The sequence below is a fragment of the Ornithorhynchus anatinus genome, chromosome 12 (genome assembly GCF_004115215.2).
Source record: "Ornithorhynchus anatinus isolate Pmale09 chromosome 12, mOrnAna1.pri.v4, whole genome shotgun sequence".
In the NCBI taxonomy this organism is placed as follows: Eukaryota; Metazoa; Chordata; class Mammalia; order Monotremata; family Ornithorhynchidae; genus Ornithorhynchus; species Ornithorhynchus anatinus.
In genome coordinates this window covers 36,422,158-36,441,082 of record NC_041739.1, presented here as the reverse complement: position 1 = coordinate 36,441,082, position 18,925 = coordinate 36,422,158, and the positions used below count along the sequence as shown (strand labels likewise).

Below are 18,925 nucleotides of genomic sequence, written 5' to 3'. Positions count from 1 at the left end.
GCTTTCCACCACAGCCTAGTGGATAGAGCACAGCCCCGGGAGCCAGAAGGACCTGGGTTCCAATCCCGGCTCCGCCACTTGTCTGCTGTGTGACCTAGGACAAGCCACTTCACTTCTCTGCGCCTCAGTTCCCTCATCTGTAAAATGGGGATTAAGACCGTGAGCACCACGTGGGACCGGGACCGTGTTCAACCTGATCAGCTTGTATCTACCCCAGTGCTTAGAAGAGTGCTTGACACACGGTAAGTGCTTAACAAATACCATCAGTTCTATTTCTTAGTCACCTTTCCCTCCAAATTCAAGACCTCTGCCTCACATCTGTTCCGACTCTTGTATGTGAGAGCCTGCAGCGGGGCCTAATTTCCCCCCAGGCAAAGCTTCAAGCAAAGTCACCCAAATCTGCAAACACTGCCTTTCCCTCAAACAACACTGCTTAGAGAGCGTTGGCTCCAGGTCTGAATGGGTCGGTTTATTCCTACAGGGCTGACGTGTGAAATTAGAGCATTGAACATTTAGATCCAGTCCCATTTTCTTTGTCTAAATTATCAAATTGGAATGCAAAGGAAAAACTTCACTAGAACGAGAATCTACTGCAGCAATGAGGGACACGGGCAGCTTGCCGCCAGCTGGCATTGTGGAATGTTAACTGAAGGGTGTCGTTTGGCGTTCGATTTCCTCCCAAAGTTTACAGATTTTCTTCTTGCAGCTGTTTGTTCAATCTGTTCTTACGGTGCACGCGCTTGTCAATATGATGAGTAAAATATTGTGACGCCTTTTTTTGAACTGCTGAACCTGAAGACTAGGGATGCAAAAGCACATGGGTCTTTATGGTAAATACTGGAAATCAGTTTAGATCTATTTAGCCCATGAAAAACGATTAATTGTTCATTTAAACAATAAACATAAAAACTCCAAATCGTTTCAAACGAATACAAGTTGAACCCAACACCGAAGTAAAAGTGCTGGACATGTCATTTGGAGATGGCACGTCACTTTCACCTGCTTTTTTTATTATTCCAAACGATCCGCGACGGACAGTGGGAAATTAAATGGACGAAAGGCAACAAAGAGGGTTGCTTTCTTCGAGACTGAACACGACTATCTTTTCCTTCCTTTCACGACTTTGTTTCTTGTTCCTCATTGTCACCTTTATATCTGGGGTGAAAAAATCTTATCGTACAACAGAATTCTATACTTCCCAAGCTGAAAATAACACTGTTTCTGTGTTTCAGTGTTTTATCTGTTATTTACTTTTCTATGGCAGTCCTATCATTTAAGCTCACGGTAGCTTCCTTCTTAATAAACATCACATTCTTCCATTAATCGTTTACCACCTACGTACCAATAACGTTGAAACATCCTAAAACACTCTCGATGATTTAACACAAATGTAAACTTTTCTTTCCCCTTCCTCCCCCCACAGAAGGACTCTGCTCATTGGTAAGACCATTCACACAAAATGGAATGTAACTTTATTCTTTTTTTAATTACACACGGAAATGAGACGCTGAAAAAGCCCTTGTCATCTCTGACAGAAAACCAGAACACTTCTGCTTCATGAATGACAGCACAATTAAAGCTAAAATAATACAAAAATAATTTGAAAAATCCCTTGTACTGCACACTCTCAAATTAAAGCAAGAAAGAGAAATGACAGCTTTTTTGTGTGAGCGGTAAATGTGTCGGTCTTCAGCTGGGCTGTGTTGGATGGGTCACCTACGGATGAATCAATGTGTGCTGTTTCTTGTGAAAGCTCTCTGCAGAATAGCAGCCCCTACTCTGTTCATCTAGTTTTTCTAACCATTTGGTAAAACTACTTAACTGATACGGTTTTGTTGTTCTATGTGATCACATGTAACAGCGAGTTTACGTAATTGCTTTTTTGAAACGCTAGGAACTTTCACGCATTGATCTGGCTCGATAAGGACCGAAATATCACAGGTAATGTCAACAAATTCTCCTTTAAAGAATATGGCTCTTAATAACTAATTCTCTGAGTTCCAGAATGGAATACCTTTTCGGATTTCTGAGGCTTACTTGAGACGGGATGTCTTCTTAAGAAGCCATTGGATGCTGCGATTCTGTGCCATTTTTAGAACCGAGGATAAGGCCGTAGGGGACTTGGGGTTTCAGGGTCGCAGCAAAATCATTTCAATTTTCATTTTGTTTTCCACACAATGGAAATCGTAGCATCTCCACGTGGCCAGAAGAGGGCACTTTTGAACATTTCTACACTGCTTGGAAAAGCAAATATAGAAGATGCAGAAACACAGTGTTTTTCCAATATAGTCCTGCAGGGTTTTTTATTTTTATTTTTTCCTGGAAACTCACAAAAATATAAACTATGTATCGTACTTCAAGGCTTCATTTTGAAGCCGTGTAAAGATGTACACCGAACTTGATTTCCGGCTTCTCTTCCTCCAATTCTCTCCCCACAGCCTCCACCACTCTCTGTCCTGATTCACGCCCGGACTACTTATTTTACTCCAGGACAGGCTCATTTAAAGAAATCGTTTTGTTGGAGCTTTTCCTTTTCCTCATCTCTCCGCCTTTCCCTTAAAAGCCTCGGGTGATCATAGAAGTAGTGATGAACTCTTTAGATCTTATTCGACAGTAGAAATTGCTGGACTCCCATCAGAAATGCACTTGGACAAATGATTCCTCCTTTGAAACTGGATTCTTTTCCTCGCATTAAAAGAACAATTTCTCGCAGCACCCATCTGCTTGCTCGAGGTTCATCCGTGTGCACCCATTTCCCCAAAGCCGCACCTGTATTCTCGTATGCAGCGGGAAATTCGGTCGGTCCCCTAATTCATAGAGCAGTAGTTTCTAACCACTTTTCAGAGAAGATCTTCAAGACACTTTCACGCTCGGAGCTTTTCGTCTCTGCCAAAGCACTGGAGTCAGACACACGCCCTATGTCTCCTCCTCTTTGTTCAAGTTTAATGTTGAAAAAGATTAGAAAGGATATAGAAATAAGTTGTTTTTAGTAAAAGTCTTTCTTCGGTCCTTAGGGAAATAGAACACTTATTAAATAGGATTTCCCCTTTTTTTTTCCTCCACGACATGTTAGTGGCCTTCTTTGCCTTTCCTTCCTGTTTCTTTCTTTTTTCCTTGTCCTAGAGTTGACAGTACAAGAGGGAAGATATCTTTCAGCAGCAGTGTTCCTTTGAGATGGAGTTGAACTCAGTGAGTTCTCACCATGAAAGGATCATAAAACTTACTGGGTTAACCAACCTAGCTACCCCTAAGCTGCCCATTTTTTAGCTGCACACACATATGCATATGTGTATATATATATATATGCATATATGTATATGTACATATGTGTGTTTGTGTGTGTGTGTGTGTGCGCGCGCACCTGTGTCTGTGTATTAATTCCTTGTGCCATTTTGTCTGTTTTTCTTGATGACCCTGAGCTGTGGCTTCCTCTTCAGTTCCAACCCTAGTCGACCTTCGCCGCTTTCCTCGTTTTGCCGATGTAGGCCTCGAAGAAGAAGTGGCAGAAGAGCACGAAGTAGCTGAGGTACATGAGGGAGGACCAGATGATGTTCTGAACGTGAGACGGACACTGGCCCTGTTGCATCCAGGAGAAGACCAGGTAGTTCACCACACAGCCCATCAGCATCTGGCTGATCTGGGACAACGTGATGAACATGGCGAACTTGCGCGAGACCCGGAAGCCCGCGGCCCGCAGGGCGTAATAAGAGTACATCATCGCGTGGACTCCATAGTTCATAGTCATGAACCAGCCGCCGCCGGCCACCATGTCCTTATAAGAGTACCAAGAATACAGCAGCACAGTAATGTGGTGGTACCAGTGTAGGAAGATGAGCTTCTGTTTCCTAAGAACAATGAATATCGTGTCTCCTGGAAGACAGAGAGAAACAAAGGCAGCATGAACGGCCTGGACGAGCCTCTTATACTGTGCTAGGAGACAGGCTATCCTGTATTGAACGGACTCTTGGACGGAGTCTTCTCAGAGAAGGGGACGCAGGGAGGAGGCAGAGTGAGGAACAGTGACTAGGCCGGTCCAAGGGCAATCTTGGCTAAACTCTTGCTCTTCCTGCTGCTCCCCTCATCCTGCCTTCCCTTCTCCCTCCTTCCTTTTCTCTCTCTCTCCCTCATCTCTCACGGAGCGTTCGGCTAAGGTTTTGTCCCTTCCCTTGTCAGCTGTGTGACTGTGGGCAAGTCACTTAACTTCTCCGTGCCTCAGTTACCTCATCTGCAAAACGGGGGTGAAGACTGTGAGCCTCACGTGGGACAACCTCATTCCCCTGTATCTACCCCAGCGCTTAGAACAGTGCTCTGCACATAGTAAGCGCTTAACAAATACCAACATAATTCTCTCTCATTTCCCCTTCTCCCGGAGACCTACAGAGCTCGTCGCTGGACCCTACTCGGCCTCCTAGTCAGTGGGACATTCTGGTTTGTCAGCTCCTTCAAACTGGGGAGGGACAATAGTATAATCGGTTTTCGCATGAAAGGAAACACGATTGTCTGAGACTCTTCTCCTCCCTGCCTCTCCCTATTCATATCGGGGATCTTAAAATCAGGTCCTGTATCATGCAAGAATATTCTGTCAACTACATACTTTTATGTCTGGCACACGCAAACACATACACACACACACACACATACAATTCATTTTCTTTTGTACTTGAAATAGGGGCAAATGGCAGGAACCTCCCTGTTTTCACCCCATGACTTTTCTTATGCAGTGTACCCTGAGGATGCCGTCGGAATAGTAAGATTCCAGTTTCAATGTTTACCGGCCCTCTCAGACAAGCCTTAACGGGTCCAACGGCTGAGTGCGATTTTGCAGTTTGAGAAAAATGAAATTGAAATTTGGACATCCCAAAGACAGTCTGAAAGATTACCTTCACATCTCCAGAAGTCTGAGAAAATCAAGTAGAACAAAAGTTCAAGAGAGAAGTTCCGGTAAGGACAAACACATGGGATCTCTAGAGGCCAGGGAGAGGTGCTAATGGTGAGAGTTCACGTGACTGGGCTATAAATTTCATTACAGTCGGATTTTGTCGGCCAACTGGAAAATCTCAGGGATTGAGTGGGAAAGGGGAAGACGATCAGAGTCATGAATATGATATTTGCAATAACAAAAAATGCACATTTATTATTATCAGCACAAAGAACCGTACTCTAGAACGGATAGCTCTAAAGGTCCAAATTTTAATCTAGAAATTAGGACTTTAAATAATGAGTTATGACATTATAGGATATTTGCAAAACTGAAAAATATATGTTTGACCCAAGATAGTCCTTGATTTTTCTTTCCAAAAAGTAACCCAGTTCAAGGAGACATTCCTTCCGATCCATGTGGGCAGAGCACTGTACTGACTGCTTGGAAGAGTTTACAAGAGACAGTACAATACAATAAAACAAAGCCATTAACAAGTCAAAGAAGGAAGTCTTTGAAAGATGTGCCCAAGGGTGCATGATTCACTCAGGGAAGTAGGTAATTTGAGAAACATTACTAAGCGTTAGAGAGATGATACATGTTCCTACTGCAGTCTTGCTTAGGAATAAGTTTGGTTAAATGAGAAAATCCTGGGCGAATTTTGATTTGACAGTACCGGGCATAAAATGAGAGTCTTAAATGTCACTTTTCTCTTGAAATGGATTTAAGCGAGAAAGACAATTACGACAGACATCAAGAAAAACCACATTGCCTGGCAAACTGCTTTCTCAGAACGGGTAGAGATATACTATGCCACGGAATTACTGCCTCCGGGGAGACTTAGGGAAAAACGGATTTCTACATTCTCATAGCTGTGGCTTCAACAACGGTGACTAGCCAATCACCGTATAAGATTGTGTCTCTCTGAATTGGTGTTGAATAGAAAAGAGAGAAACCTCCAGCTGTTAAACTGAAGAAACTATTAGAGGAGGCATCTTAGAGAGATGATCATACATCTACTCAGGGCTCTTAGCTTGGCTACCATCGCCACTCACTTCCTCCACTCACTCCATTTCCACATCATCCGGCTGCCTGTCTCTTCCATCGTCTTATCATTTACCTCAGGCCACCTGCACTTATCCCCCATCACAAATCCAACTCGTCCATTAAACATCTACTGCATGCCCCCACCTTTGCCTCTTGAGTGACTGTGACAGCTTCCTTGGGTCTCTCCGCCCCGTCTGGCCCCTGAACGGATCCTTGCCTTCTACACCTCACCCGTTGTGCTTTTGACCCCTCGAAGCCTCGAGCACTTGGGAGAGCACAATATAGGAACTTAAATAGAAACATTCCCTGCCCACTTGCAAGGAAGAGAAGAAAGTGGATGGGTGAAAGGGACCACCTTAAATTCACTGGGCAGGAGATTTGGTCAATGGAGGTGTGTGAGGAGGTGGATGTGTTTTGAGGTGTTTGGTTTGTGTTATTTGTTAAGTGTTCACTATGTGCTAAGCACCGTACTAAGTGCTGGGGTAGATACAAGATAATCCGGTCCCACACGGGGCTCACAGTCTAATTAGGAGGGAGAATATGTATTGAATCCCCATTTTGCAGGTGAGGAAACTGAGGCACAAAGAAGTTAAGGGACTTGCCCAAAGACACACAACAGACAAGGGTAAAAAGCCCAGGTCCTCTGACTCCCAGGCCTGCCCTCTTTCCCCCAGACCACGCTGCTTCCCTGAAGTGTTTGAGGAAAATAATAAGTTCAATTGTATGTAGGAGAAACTGAAATGGGGACAATCGTTCTCTGCTGTGTTCTTGCATGGGGCTGATGGGACCCCTATACCTTTTCCTACTTTCATTCAATCGTATTTATTGAGCGCTTACTGTGTGCAAAGCACTGTTAACACCTGATTCCTCTGGAATCTTCCAACCTCTTCTGGGAGGCCCCCTATGCCTACCGTTTTTGGTGATGGTACCCATGGCACTCACAACAGACTGCAGATTCGAATCACCTACTCCCTCCTCCTTGCGCTGCGAGTCACACGTGGGACAAGGACCGTGCCCAAATCCATAGTACGGTGCCTGGCACGTAAGAAGTGTTTAACAAATCCTATTATTATTCTTACTCATTATTATTATTATTCCCCGATAGAGCCTTGCTGGGTTGCGCTGGAAGCAGAAGCTTATGGAGTACTTGGGAATTAACTTATTTACACTGTCCTAACACTCAGGTATGTATGTTCGCTTTACTCATTTTGGGCCTCACCAGTTGTAAATATTTTGACGTGGCAGGGAATTTGTCAGTTGGTTATTTGTATTTCCCAAGCACCTGCGCAGTGCGCCGCACTGACCAAGCATTTGAAAGTTGTCGCTGCTGTTATTGCTATGACTGTGTCTGTCCTGTTGTTGTATTGTGCTCTCCCAAGTGCTCAGTACAGTGCTCTGCACACAGTAAGCACTCAATAAATATAACTGACTGACTGCTGTGATATGACACCCCTACTGCTGCTGTGACTTCTGCTCCTACTAATAATAACAATGGTATTTGCTAAGCGTTATGTGCCAAGCACTGCTCTAAGTGTTGGGGTAGATACACTGATGATGATGATGATGGTATCTGCAAAGCCCTTACTATGTGCCAAGCACTGTTCTAAGCACTGGGTCAGACAAGGAGTTATCGGGTCGTCCCACGTGGGGCTCACAGTCTTAATCCCCCTTTTCCAGATGAGGTAACTGAGGCCCAGAGAAGTGAAGCGACTTGCCCAAAGTCACACAGCAGACAAGTGGCGGAGCCGGGATGGGAACCCACGCCCTCTGACTCCCAAGCCCGGGTTCTTGCCACTAAGCCACGCGGCTTCTCAGCAGTGTACTCAGCAGTAGTACTGCTATAAATGCTGCTATTAGTATTACTAATACTATTACTAGTATTACTAATGCCGAAGCAGTGCGGCCTAATAGATAAAGCACAGGCCCGGGAGTCAGAAGGAGCTGGGTTCTAATCCCGGCTCCGATTGTCTGCTGAGACCCTGGGCAAGTCATTTCATTTCTCCGTGCCCTCATCTGTAAAATGGGGATTGACTAGAGCCCCAGGGACTGTGTCCAACCTGCTTAGCCCAGGGCTTACTACAATGCTTGGCACAAAGTCAGCACTGAACAAATACTGTTAAAAAAAGAAAAGAATAGGGAGCATGATAGACCAGATAAATGTCTATCTTCATAGCTGCAGTAATCCCAGAAAGTGAATCCCAATACACTTTCAGCGTGTCTAAGATGATTTCTGTCTGGCTCAGGGCTTGGATACCACATCTCGGTCTGCAACCAGACTAAGCCCCAGATTTCTAGGACTTGCCAAGTGTACTGCCTCAGCTCCCCAGACTATTAGATCACACGCTGTGATTCAGAGAGAGACACATTCAACCTTCTTAGCCCAGAGAGATCGGTGCCCTGGTTAAGAAATCTAAGCGGAAGGGATGAATGAAGACGTACGTAACACACTGGAAGTATGTTTCCAATTCTGATTATCCCTCTTACCAGGATTTGGGACCTTTTAAGGGGTTCATCCTGAAGAAACAATCCATACCACTTGGAAAGAGAGATAATGATTTCATTCCTGGCTTGCTTCATCTGTCTTCTTATTCCTTTTTTTAAAAATTATTATTTGGATCTGTCGCGGTTAATTTGCTCATTCATTCATTCAATCATATTTATTGAGCGCTTACTATGCGCAGAGCACTGTACTAAGCTTTTGGAGCGCACAATTCGGCAACAGATAGAGACAATCCCTGCCCAACAATGGGCTCACAGTCTGAACGGGGGAGACAGACAACAAAACAAAACAAGGTAAAATTATCGAGTGCCTATCGACTGCAGAGCTTGCAGCGGGTTCTTCTAAGAGCTTAAAGTTCCTATCAGATTCCCAGATATGATGGCCGCTGCTACTGCCGCTGAACCCCAACGGGCAAATTCGTGAACTTGCAAATACAAAGCACGTTTGCGGGTAATGGGAAATGGAAGATGCAGGGACCATCATGTGCTTTTATTTGCTGCATTAGCTGGACTGTTGCTGGCTCAGATTTTCAGGAACAATGGAAAGCTCAACTTAGAAAGGTCCTAGACCCAGAGCAGATGTTTTCAAGTTTGAACAAAACCAAATCTCAGCAGGTTTCAATGTAATTCAAACAGTAGGCAACCAGAGATTTGGACACACAAAAGCAGCTTGAAAGTTCTCTCCCTTCACTTGTTCTGATGGTTCGTAACCCCCTCTAATTCAATGGACTGAGCTCATTGTTTTCTGCTCAAACAGAAAACCTTTCTCGCATCAGGAATATTTAATGGAAAGTGCGGTGTCGTGATGAACAGGGGAGGGGTGCTGAACTCCTTTTTCTCCTTCCAAATAAATCATCATCCTTTCTCACCCTAAAAAAGTGCTTATATCTGGGTCACAGAATCTGGTATTGGTTAGATAGGTAGACACAGGGCATAAAATCAAGACACAAACTCAAAATACAAAATGGGAAAGTGTCCCTTAAATGTTATGCCGAAGATGAAAAATGGGCAAAAGGAAGCAGTTATTATTCCATAAACAGAGAGATGATTACTTTTTAAACGAGGGGCAGCAGGGAGTAATAGTTTAGGAAATGGCATTGTTTTCTCGAGAATATGACCATGTCTGTCAAAGTCAGCAGTCTGCTCTTGGAGAACCTCAGCTAGATCCATAAAGGTGCCACATTTAGGAGGAGAGAGAAAGGGCGAACATCTTATTTTAATAGTTCAAAGAATGATCCTAGCATAAAATACCGATGGTAAACAGAAGACCTGAAGCTAAATGTGAATGTGTGAATCACTGTTCCATGGTGTCTATCGGTAGGAATGGTAAATTAATTAAACCAGATTTTCTCTATGTACCAGATCAACTCTCAAGAGATTTGGGACCCACTTGTCTTTACTGGGGAGGTTACGGTGGTACATGGATTTAAGGAAAGGGGGAAATGGAGGAGGGGAGGGCATAAGTGCCTTAGATGAAAGCTACTTATTTACTCTTATCCTGAAGATAGAAATAGCAGCACCAACATCTCCAATTGTGTGATTTTTTAATGGCCTTTTTTAAGCACTTACTATGTGCTGGACATAATAATGATAATGGTATTTTTTTAAGCGCTTACTATGTGCCGAGCATTGTTCTAAGCACTGGTCATATACTAAGTGCAGGGGTAGGTACAAGATAATCAGGTTAGACCACAGTCCATATCCCATATGGGGCTCACAGACTTAATCCCCATTGTAGAGGTGAGGTAACTGAGGCACAAAGAAGTTAAGTGACTTCTTAACCAAGGTCATACAGCGGACAAGAGGCAGAGTCGGGATTAGAACCCATGTCCTCTGACACCCAGACCTGAGCTTTATTCATTAGGCCACTCTGCGTCCCAGTGGGATCCAGAAGGTCCCTCTACGAGGAAGCGTATTTTCAATCAGTTAGTAAAACAACCAGTGGTATTTAATGTTTATTCATTCGTTCAGTCGTATTTACTGAGCGCTTACTGTGTGCAGAGCCCTAAACTAAGCACTTCCTACAGAGTTAAGAATGCCTTGTGGGTAGGGAATACATCTACCAACTCTGTTATACTGTACTCTCCCAAGAGCGCTTACTATACAGTACAGTAAGTGCTCAATAAATTCCACTGACGATAATTTATACATGCAGTTCATTCAGTCAGTCGTATTCCTTTCAATCTTATTTTTTGAGCGCTTACTGTATGCAGAGCATGGTACTAAGCGCTGGGAAGAGTACAATAGAAAAATAAACTGACACATTTCCTGCCCACGATGAGCCTACAGTTCTGCCAGAACGCCTACTTTCACCAGACATTGGGGCAATTGGGGAATGTCCTTCTACCAATGGGCATCTACTTGTATATAGTTTAAAATGGTGTCAAAAGAAACAGTTATACACACGTTGTCTCACAGCAGTGTGAATTTTCCTCAACGTGCTGTTTTGCAAGAATGCAACCCTCACATTGCAAGAGAGCTGGGTATGCATAGCACCTGCCTGTCACGGCCTTCTTGAGGCATGGCAGAATGATTATGCCAAAGGTAACCTGTTAAAATTTCACATCTCCAATCACTTTTTGGCTTTCGGGTCTAACTCCTATTTCAAGCCAAAGGAGAGATGAATGAAAATCTTATGTATTTCTTTCTTCAGGCAGTTACTGAGAGGTGAGATTCCTCTCCTCCAACGGTGTCTCTTCGATGAATGAAAAGACAAATAACAGCAAGGTTCGGCCCCCGCCATTTGTTAATGAGAATATGAGTTTGTCCAAATGAAAAGCCTAATCTTTTAATCTGAATCAAAACTCTGGGGATGAATCCGCATATAGATGTGAGGTTTGGAAATAAACTGCCTGCCTATTTTTTCCTTATTCTAATATTAGTTCAGCTGTGAATATGCTTTAGAGGGAGGCCTGTGTGTATTTTATAAACCCCTCAAAGTGCTCTTACAGCACTGCTGAATTTTTGCATGTGTCCTATGTAAACTCTTTGCCCTAAATATACACAGTGTATGAAAAGGGAAGGGAGGCAGAGAGAGGAGAGAGAGAAAGAGACACACACAACAAACACAATATTTACTCACCTAATTCGGGTGCTTTGCTTAGCACAAATGCATAAGCCCAGAATTTGCTGACAGGTCCATTGTAAAAGCTCTGGTCACATACTGACGGCTTCAGTCCTTTGGTCATCAAAATGTACACCATATAAGCACCGGTTCGAAGAGCACCGAATATACTTCATCAAGGAAAGAAAATAAACAGCATTCTGGTAATTAACACATCGTTTCACTGCACACGGTGCTACGGTCAAAGCTTTGCTGTCAGTTGAAAAGTTGGGCACTAGGGGAACCTCAAGGTTTAGTAATATTAGTGATTACAATAATTGTGGTGTTTGTTAAGGGCTAAGTGCCAAGCACTGTGCTAAGCACTGGGGTAGATACAAGATAATCAGGTCCCACATGGGGCTCACAGTTTAAGTAGGAGTTCAAATGGAAACTTCTTACCTTCGGCTTAAAAGCACTTGATTATCTTGCCCCCTCTTACCACATCCCGCTACTCTCCTACTGCAACCCAACCTGCACACTTCACTCCTCTAATGCCAACCTACTCACCTTACCTCTATCTCCTCTACCTCCTCTATCGCCACCAACCTCTCGCCATGTCCTTCCTCTGGCCTGGAATGCCCTCCCTCTTCATTTCCAACAGACAAATACTCTCCTCCACTTCAAAGCCTTATTGAAGGCACATCTCCTCTAGGAGGACCTCCCTGTCTAAGTTCTCTTTTCCTTTTCTTCCACTCCCTTCTACATCACCCTGACTTGCTCCTTTTATTCATCCTTCCCTTCCAGCCCCACGGCACATACGTACATCGGTAACTTATTTAGTTCCATTAACGTCTGCCTCCTCTCTATAGTGTAAGCTCCTTGTGGGCAGGGAATGTGTCTGTTATATTATTATATTGTACTGTCCCAAGCGCTTAATAGAGCTCTGAACACAGTAAGTGTTCAATAAATATCATTGATTGATTGAGAGAGAACAGGTGTGGAATCTCCTCAGCTAAGCCCTCTTTTCCCCCCTTTCCCTCTGCTCCTCCCCCTCTCCCTGCCCCTCCCCTCAGCACTGTACTCGTCCGCTCAACTGTATATATTTTCGTTACCCTATTTATTTTGTTAATGAGATGTTCATCCCCTTGATTCTATTTATTGCTATTGTTCTTATCTGTCCGTCTCCCCCGATTAGACTGTAAGCCCCTCAAAGGGCAGGGACTGTCTCTATCTGTTACCTATCTGTACATTCCAAGCACTTAGTACAGTGCTCTGCACATAGTAAGGGCTCAATAAATACTATTGAATGAATGAATGAATCCCCATTGTGCAGATGAGGGAACTGAGGTACAGAGAAGTTAAGTGACTTGCCAAAAGTCTCACGGCAGACAAAATGGTGGAGCCGGGATTAAAACCCAGGACCTCTGGTTCCACTAACCATATTGCTTCTCTATTTCAACAGCTCAAAAGCTATGGATCTCAAGGTGCTGGCCAAACGACCATTTGAAAATCTCAACCAATCAATCAATCATTCAATCATATGGATCGAGCCCCTATTTCATGCAGAGCACTGTACTAAGCACTTGCGAGAGTACAAAATAATACGATCTCAAAGCTCTTTTAAAAAGAAGATGTTGGTAAATCATTCAGATGGAATTCTGATAAGTTCAATTACTTTTCTAGGGAAACGGGGCAGAGAATGTGTCTGGTTTTATTGTTATATTGTACTCTCCCAAACAGTACAGTGATCCGCACACAGTAAGCGCTTAATAAATGCAACTGAATGAAGTCAGTGTACATTTAGTTGCCTTCATGTTGCAAACTGGCTACTTATTGGTGGTGAAAACTTTCTCTATCTCACCAAAAATCATGCAGTCTCTGAGTTTGATTCTGACAAAAACTCCAGCAACATCACTCTTAGTACATGGTCAAACTCGGTGCTGCAGTTTCTAAGAGTAAAAGGATATAGCAACTTCCTTGTTCAAAGCAAGTACCTATTAGACTCTAGATTGAAAGCTCATTATGGGCAGGCACCATGTCTGCTGCATGTTCCCAGGGGCTAAATACAGGGATTGAGAGGTAGAAGGAGAAAGGAGAAAGTATAGATGAAAATCTCCCAACAATCTGGGACTTCCAGACTACACATCTGAGATTGAGGTAGGGTTTAATCTGGTCCTCTTTTAAACGCGCTCTTAGTGGAAGTCCAAGCACTAAAAGGGAGCAAGAGCGATCGAAGAGTTGTAAAAAGAGTGTGTTCCAATAGCTAGCTAGAGAGGATATTTCTAAATTTTGCTCTCATAGACTTATCACAGTGCTCCACACTGAAAGTGCTCACTAAAATCATCTCTTGATTTTTCTAAAAGAATTTGGCACATTTTAAAGAATAAGGGTCTATTTTGGTTGAACTGGGATATTGAGATCTTTCAAATTAAAGGCAGACCTACACGGTAGAAAAGAAAATAGAACTTGGCATCTTTGGAGGATTTGGGTCTGAGAAGGTAACTAATCACCCTAATTCAGGATCAATTCTGGATGAATCTAGATCAAAGAAGACCCAGAGGCCACTGTAATCAGTCTATTATCCTAATCAAATGCATACTTTCCTCAAGGAAACCCTCATAATTGGGGCTTCACTGAGTTGAATGTATATAATTGCCCAAACTTTTCAGTGAAGAGTTGGCCTTAGATGAAAAAACCTGCCTTCAAAGTTTGAAAGGTAAAGATCCTAGCTTCATTCAATTAAAAGAGAGCTTCAGAAAGTAAAATATGAAGATGTGGCACATATCAAGTAAAAGGCAAGTACCCCAAAGTGCTAGAGTCATATTTCCTGGAAGCTTTTGAAAACTAGTAAAATGACAAGCAGAGTATCCATCAATGGATATAAACACATACACTTGTGTGTCACTAGTTTACTGCTTACGAATTCAGTGATCTGTTTTTCACTCACAAATTTGGAAATGTGTTTGTTCACAAAAAAAAAGCAGACAAGTTGAAACATCATTACAGATCCAGCAAAGAGATGCCTGGGAATTATTATTTATTATTTTATTGCTTTTCCAGGTCCGAGAAACTACAGTGTTTATTTACCGAATCTCTGCAGTGGTTCTTCCAAATGTCAAGGTTTTCAGAATTTTGGGGGCCCAGAACATTTTTGAGACAGAGTGTACGATTCTCACATTCTAGAACCAAAACACATTTTGCTGCTGAATGATTGGTCCATATCTGAACCCAGAACAGGGATAGGGTGATAACACTGAGGCAAACTGTCAGAAAATTGGTGACAAAAAAACACCATCGCTATTTTGTTCTAAATACTCAGTCAATAGTATTTATTGAGTGCTTACTGTATGCAGAGCACTGTACTAAGCGCTTGGGACAATATAACAAAGTTTATAAACACATTCCCGGGCAATGAGGAGCTTACAGTCTAGAGGACTTTTGCTGAGAGACTCATTTAATAAGGGGAACAGAAAGCTTGAGAAATTTTGAACTGTTTCAACCTCCTATAAAGTACAATAATGCCCTCAGTAGCAAATGATAGGGTTTAAACCTTAAACTCAGTCTTCATTATAAATCCAGTTTTTCATGTGCTCAACATTTCCTTTAAACAGAAAGGAAATGATGTCCTTTCTTTCTTGGGAAACCGACAAACCTAACTTTTTGAAGAGAGATACTAAATGATTTGCCCAAGGGCACACTGCAGGCAAGTGACAAAGCCAAGATTAGAACCCAGGTCCTCTGACTCCCAGGCCTGGGCTCTTTCCACTAGGCCATGCTGCTTAGTACCAATCAATCAGCTGTATTTATTGAGCACTTACTGTGTTACTTACTGAGTGCTTACTTATTGAGCTTAAGTACTTGAGAGAGTATAGTATAACAGAGTTCATCGACATGTTTCCTGCCTACAGTGCGCTTACACTCTAGACGGGGAGACAGACAGTAATATAAATACATTTATAGATATGTACATAAGTGCTGAACTGAATAATTGATAGTTAACAACTCCACTCTTGGTAGAACCCACTTATGAAATTTGCCTTAACACCATCAAGCGTTAAGGATGGTGAAGTTTTCTTTTTCCCCCTACAGAGCACTTTCCTTTCCTACAGATGTACATCAGATTCAGTGGGTGAAACCGTTCCAGATAAAAAGAAAACAGAACTCCTCTGTAGGTACAAAGAATGATTCTCCAGCCTGGGGTATTTAATCAGAAAACTTATCCATGGGGAATGCCGAGCTCCAGTTTAATAAGCTTTAGAAAAAAATACTTCTCACATTATTAAACCACATATCCCTTCCCCAGCTGCGATTTCAGATCATCATTCTTCTCAAAACGATGTATTTTTTCTTTGCCAAGCAGAGCTTCAATTATAATTGTCATTAGCTTTTGAAATAGCAGGCTATATCGGCAGAGACGGAACGGTCCTTTCTGCTTTTCCCCACCCATGTTAATCTTGTTGAAATGGAAGTGAGCTCTGGAGGCAATCCTACCCTAATTAGTAGAGAATCCACTTTTTCCGGACTCTTCTGAAGTCCCTTCTCATGTCTCTAGGGTTGGATGCATTTCTCATCTCTAGCCGGTCTCCATTTCTTAGAATCCTTGGAAGATACCAACTCATATTCTGCTCCTTAAAGGAATACAAATTCTTTCCTAGTGTTTTTTGATTCCTTTTGAGGTACAAAATCAATCACTCAATCAATGGTATTTATCGAGTGCTTACTGTGTGCAGCACACTGTAGTACGTGCTTGGGAGAGTACACTATAAAATAGTTGGTAGACACATTCCCCATGCTTACAGAGTCTAAAGGAGTGTAAACTGCCTTTCCGGAAAAGAAGTTTGGTAATGGCCTCTATGACATCTGCCTCTATTGTTCATCAGTCAACCAATCGTATATCTTGAGCACTTACTGTATGCAAAGCACCGTTCTAAGTCTGGGAGAGCACAACAGCGTATATAGACATGTTCCCTTCTCATATTCTGTATTATTTCTCAGTGCGCCGTGTATCCCGCTTTAGCCACCATTACACAAGACATCATCTTCGGAAAGTGCTGTTAACCAGGCTAGTTTATATGATATGCTTTTTTTAATCAATCAGTCAATCACTCGTATTTATTGAGCGCTTACTTAGTACACAGAAGACCGTACGAAGCGCTTGGGAGAGTATAGTACGACAGAGTTGGTAGACATGTTCCCTGCCCGCAACAAGCTGATATCTGTTAGCCACAGGTCTCTACATTATGCTGGATTTTGACTGAGGGATGAGTTCAGTTTTTCTCAGAGGTAGTGTTGTGTCATTTTCCTGCCTGGTCCATTCTGGAAGGGTGAATGAGAAAGCACCACATTTTCCAAAGGAGTTCAGCGATCCCTTAACTCGATAAGGGATTTTTAGAGAAAAAGAGGCTTCAGGAAGGCCATTACAATCTTTTACTCTGAAACACAAAAAGCATCTGCTTCCCTTAGAACATTTTCTTTTTTTACAGTGAAACAGTTCTTGAATCACGAATGCAGCAGGGGCATATTTCAGACTACATTCTCCAAAATTTTCCCACTGGGATAGTTAGCCAAATGGGACCTGCAGTTTTAACCTTCAAATGAATGCAACTATGTTAGAATCGCAATGAATTTTTCATGGGGCCGTTTTTAAGATGTTCCTCCTTCGAAGGGATACAGAATACAAAACCTGATGAAAAGCTGTGTCTAAAACCCATTCCCGAATGGAAGAAGGGGGGAGTGAATACGGTGACCGTCTCAAAACCAAGGCAACTGAGTGTCCCATGTTTGGCCCGAATCTCAGTGTTGATAGGAGAGTGTCTCCCCCACTAGACTGTACACTCCTTATGGGAAGGGAGTTCATTCATTCAATAGTATTTATTGAGCGCTTACTGCGTGCAGAGCACTGTACTAAGCGCTTGGAATGTACAAATCAGTAACAGATAGAGACAGTCCCTGCCCTTTGACGGGCTTACGGTCTAATCGGGGGAGAGGGACAGACAAGAACAATAGCAATAAATAGAATCAACGAGTGTCAACTAAGTCTGTTTTATTGTCAATTCCCAAAAGCTTAGTACAGTGCCCTGCACTTAGCCAGACTGTAAACTTCTCCTCTAGACTGTAAGCTCGTCCTCTAGACTCTAAGCTTGTTCCACATGGGCATTTGATTAATCCATAATCAATCAATTGTATTTATCAAGCGCTTACAAAGTGCAGAGCACTGTACTAAGTGCTTGGGAGAGTTCATTATAACAGAATTGGCAGTGTAAGCTCATCTCTAGTCTGTAAGCTCATTGAAGGCAAGGAATGTCTCTGTTTATTGTGACAATGTATCTTCCAAGTGTTCAGCACAGTGCTAGGCACCCAGTAAGCACTCAATAAATAGTACCGAATGAAGGAATCGTACTAAATGATCGATTGATTAGACCGTAAACTTCTTGAGGGTAGGGATTGTGTCTACCAACACGGGCTTAGTATAATGCTCTGCATACAGTAAGCATTCAATAAATACCATTGATTCATTCATTCATTCAATAGTATTTACTGAGTGCTTACTGTGTGCAGAGCACTGTACTAAGCCCTTGGAATGTACAAATCGGTAACAGATAGAGTCCCTGACCTCTGACGGGCTTACACTGATTGACTGATCGATTGATTGATTGATTGGGAGTCAGAAGGGGAGCTGGTTCCCAGAAGAAGAAGGTACAGTAGCCGCTGCTGCTTCGTGGCCACGGCTCCTTCTGGTGGGAACTGTTTTCCTACCACTTCCCGCTGAGGGGTCGAAGTAGGTGGTGGATACTTCCAATGCCATCCCTTCCCCATACCCCCCACCCACCCTGTCCTGCCCCGCCAAAGTGGGCGTTTATTATTTGTGGGTGGAGAGGTATCCTTCGGTGGGAGCCATTCTGAAAATGGCCACCTATGGTCCTGACCACCTCAAGCTGGCTCTTTCCCCAAACCCAAGTTCTTACTTGGTGCCAGATCTGTTGTTACCTTCCAGCCTCCAGCCAGAGCAACTGACAGTCTCTTCTTTTCTCTCTCTCTCTCCCTCTCTCTTCCTCTTTCTCAACTAGATATGCTACCATTGAGGATATTTCACCAGCCGTTCCAATGACCGAAACTCTTTAAAAACACGAGGAACATCACGGCAGTCTTCGTGTGTGTCACCCAGTGACATTCTGCAGCTCGAGAACGACATGTAACAATTTGTAAACCTGTTAAGGCAGATTAGCAGAGTACTGCATCAGAATACCTTTAGGCGAGGGAGGTAAGAGGGAGAGAAGAATGAGGGAAACACATGAGGGTAACATCTGCAATGAATAAAAACATAATTCTAGACCCAGGACAAGCCTTCCTCTATTGCAAGCCTTCTAAAACTGGAAGCAGAATCCACCGGAAGAGGATGTTTGAGGGAATCTGAGAGG

General features: G+C 43.0%; 1 protein-coding gene and 1 long non-coding RNA gene across 5 annotated transcripts in view; one reads left to right on the top strand and one right to left on the bottom strand.

Moving 5' to 3' along the window:
* Positions 1–1,441: 1,441 nt before the first annotated feature.
* ELOVL6 (ELOVL fatty acid elongase 6) overlaps positions 1,442–18,925 on the bottom strand; it is a 133,970-nt gene continuing 116,486 nt past the window's right edge. For 3 of the 4 annotated variants that reach the window (XM_029076478.1, XM_029076481.2, XM_029076479.1), the window contains 2 exons: positions 11,547–11,698; positions 1,442–3,870 (listed from right to left, as the gene is read on the bottom strand). In XM_029076478.1, coding sequence (XP_028932311.1) covers positions 3,446–3,870; positions 11,547–11,698 — 577 coding nt within the window. In that variant the 3' untranslated portion in view covers positions 1,442–3,445. Of the gene's footprint in view, positions 3,871–11,546; positions 11,699–18,494; positions 18,600–18,925 lie in introns of those variants that run through there. The other variant, XM_029076480.1, reaches the window with a different exon arrangement.
* On the top strand, positions 4,391–18,846 carry LOC114815453. The gene is made up of 3 exons (XR_003763228.2): positions 4,391–4,941; positions 7,071–7,149; positions 18,575–18,846. It is a non-coding gene; the product is annotated as an uncharacterized LOC114815453 (long non-coding RNA).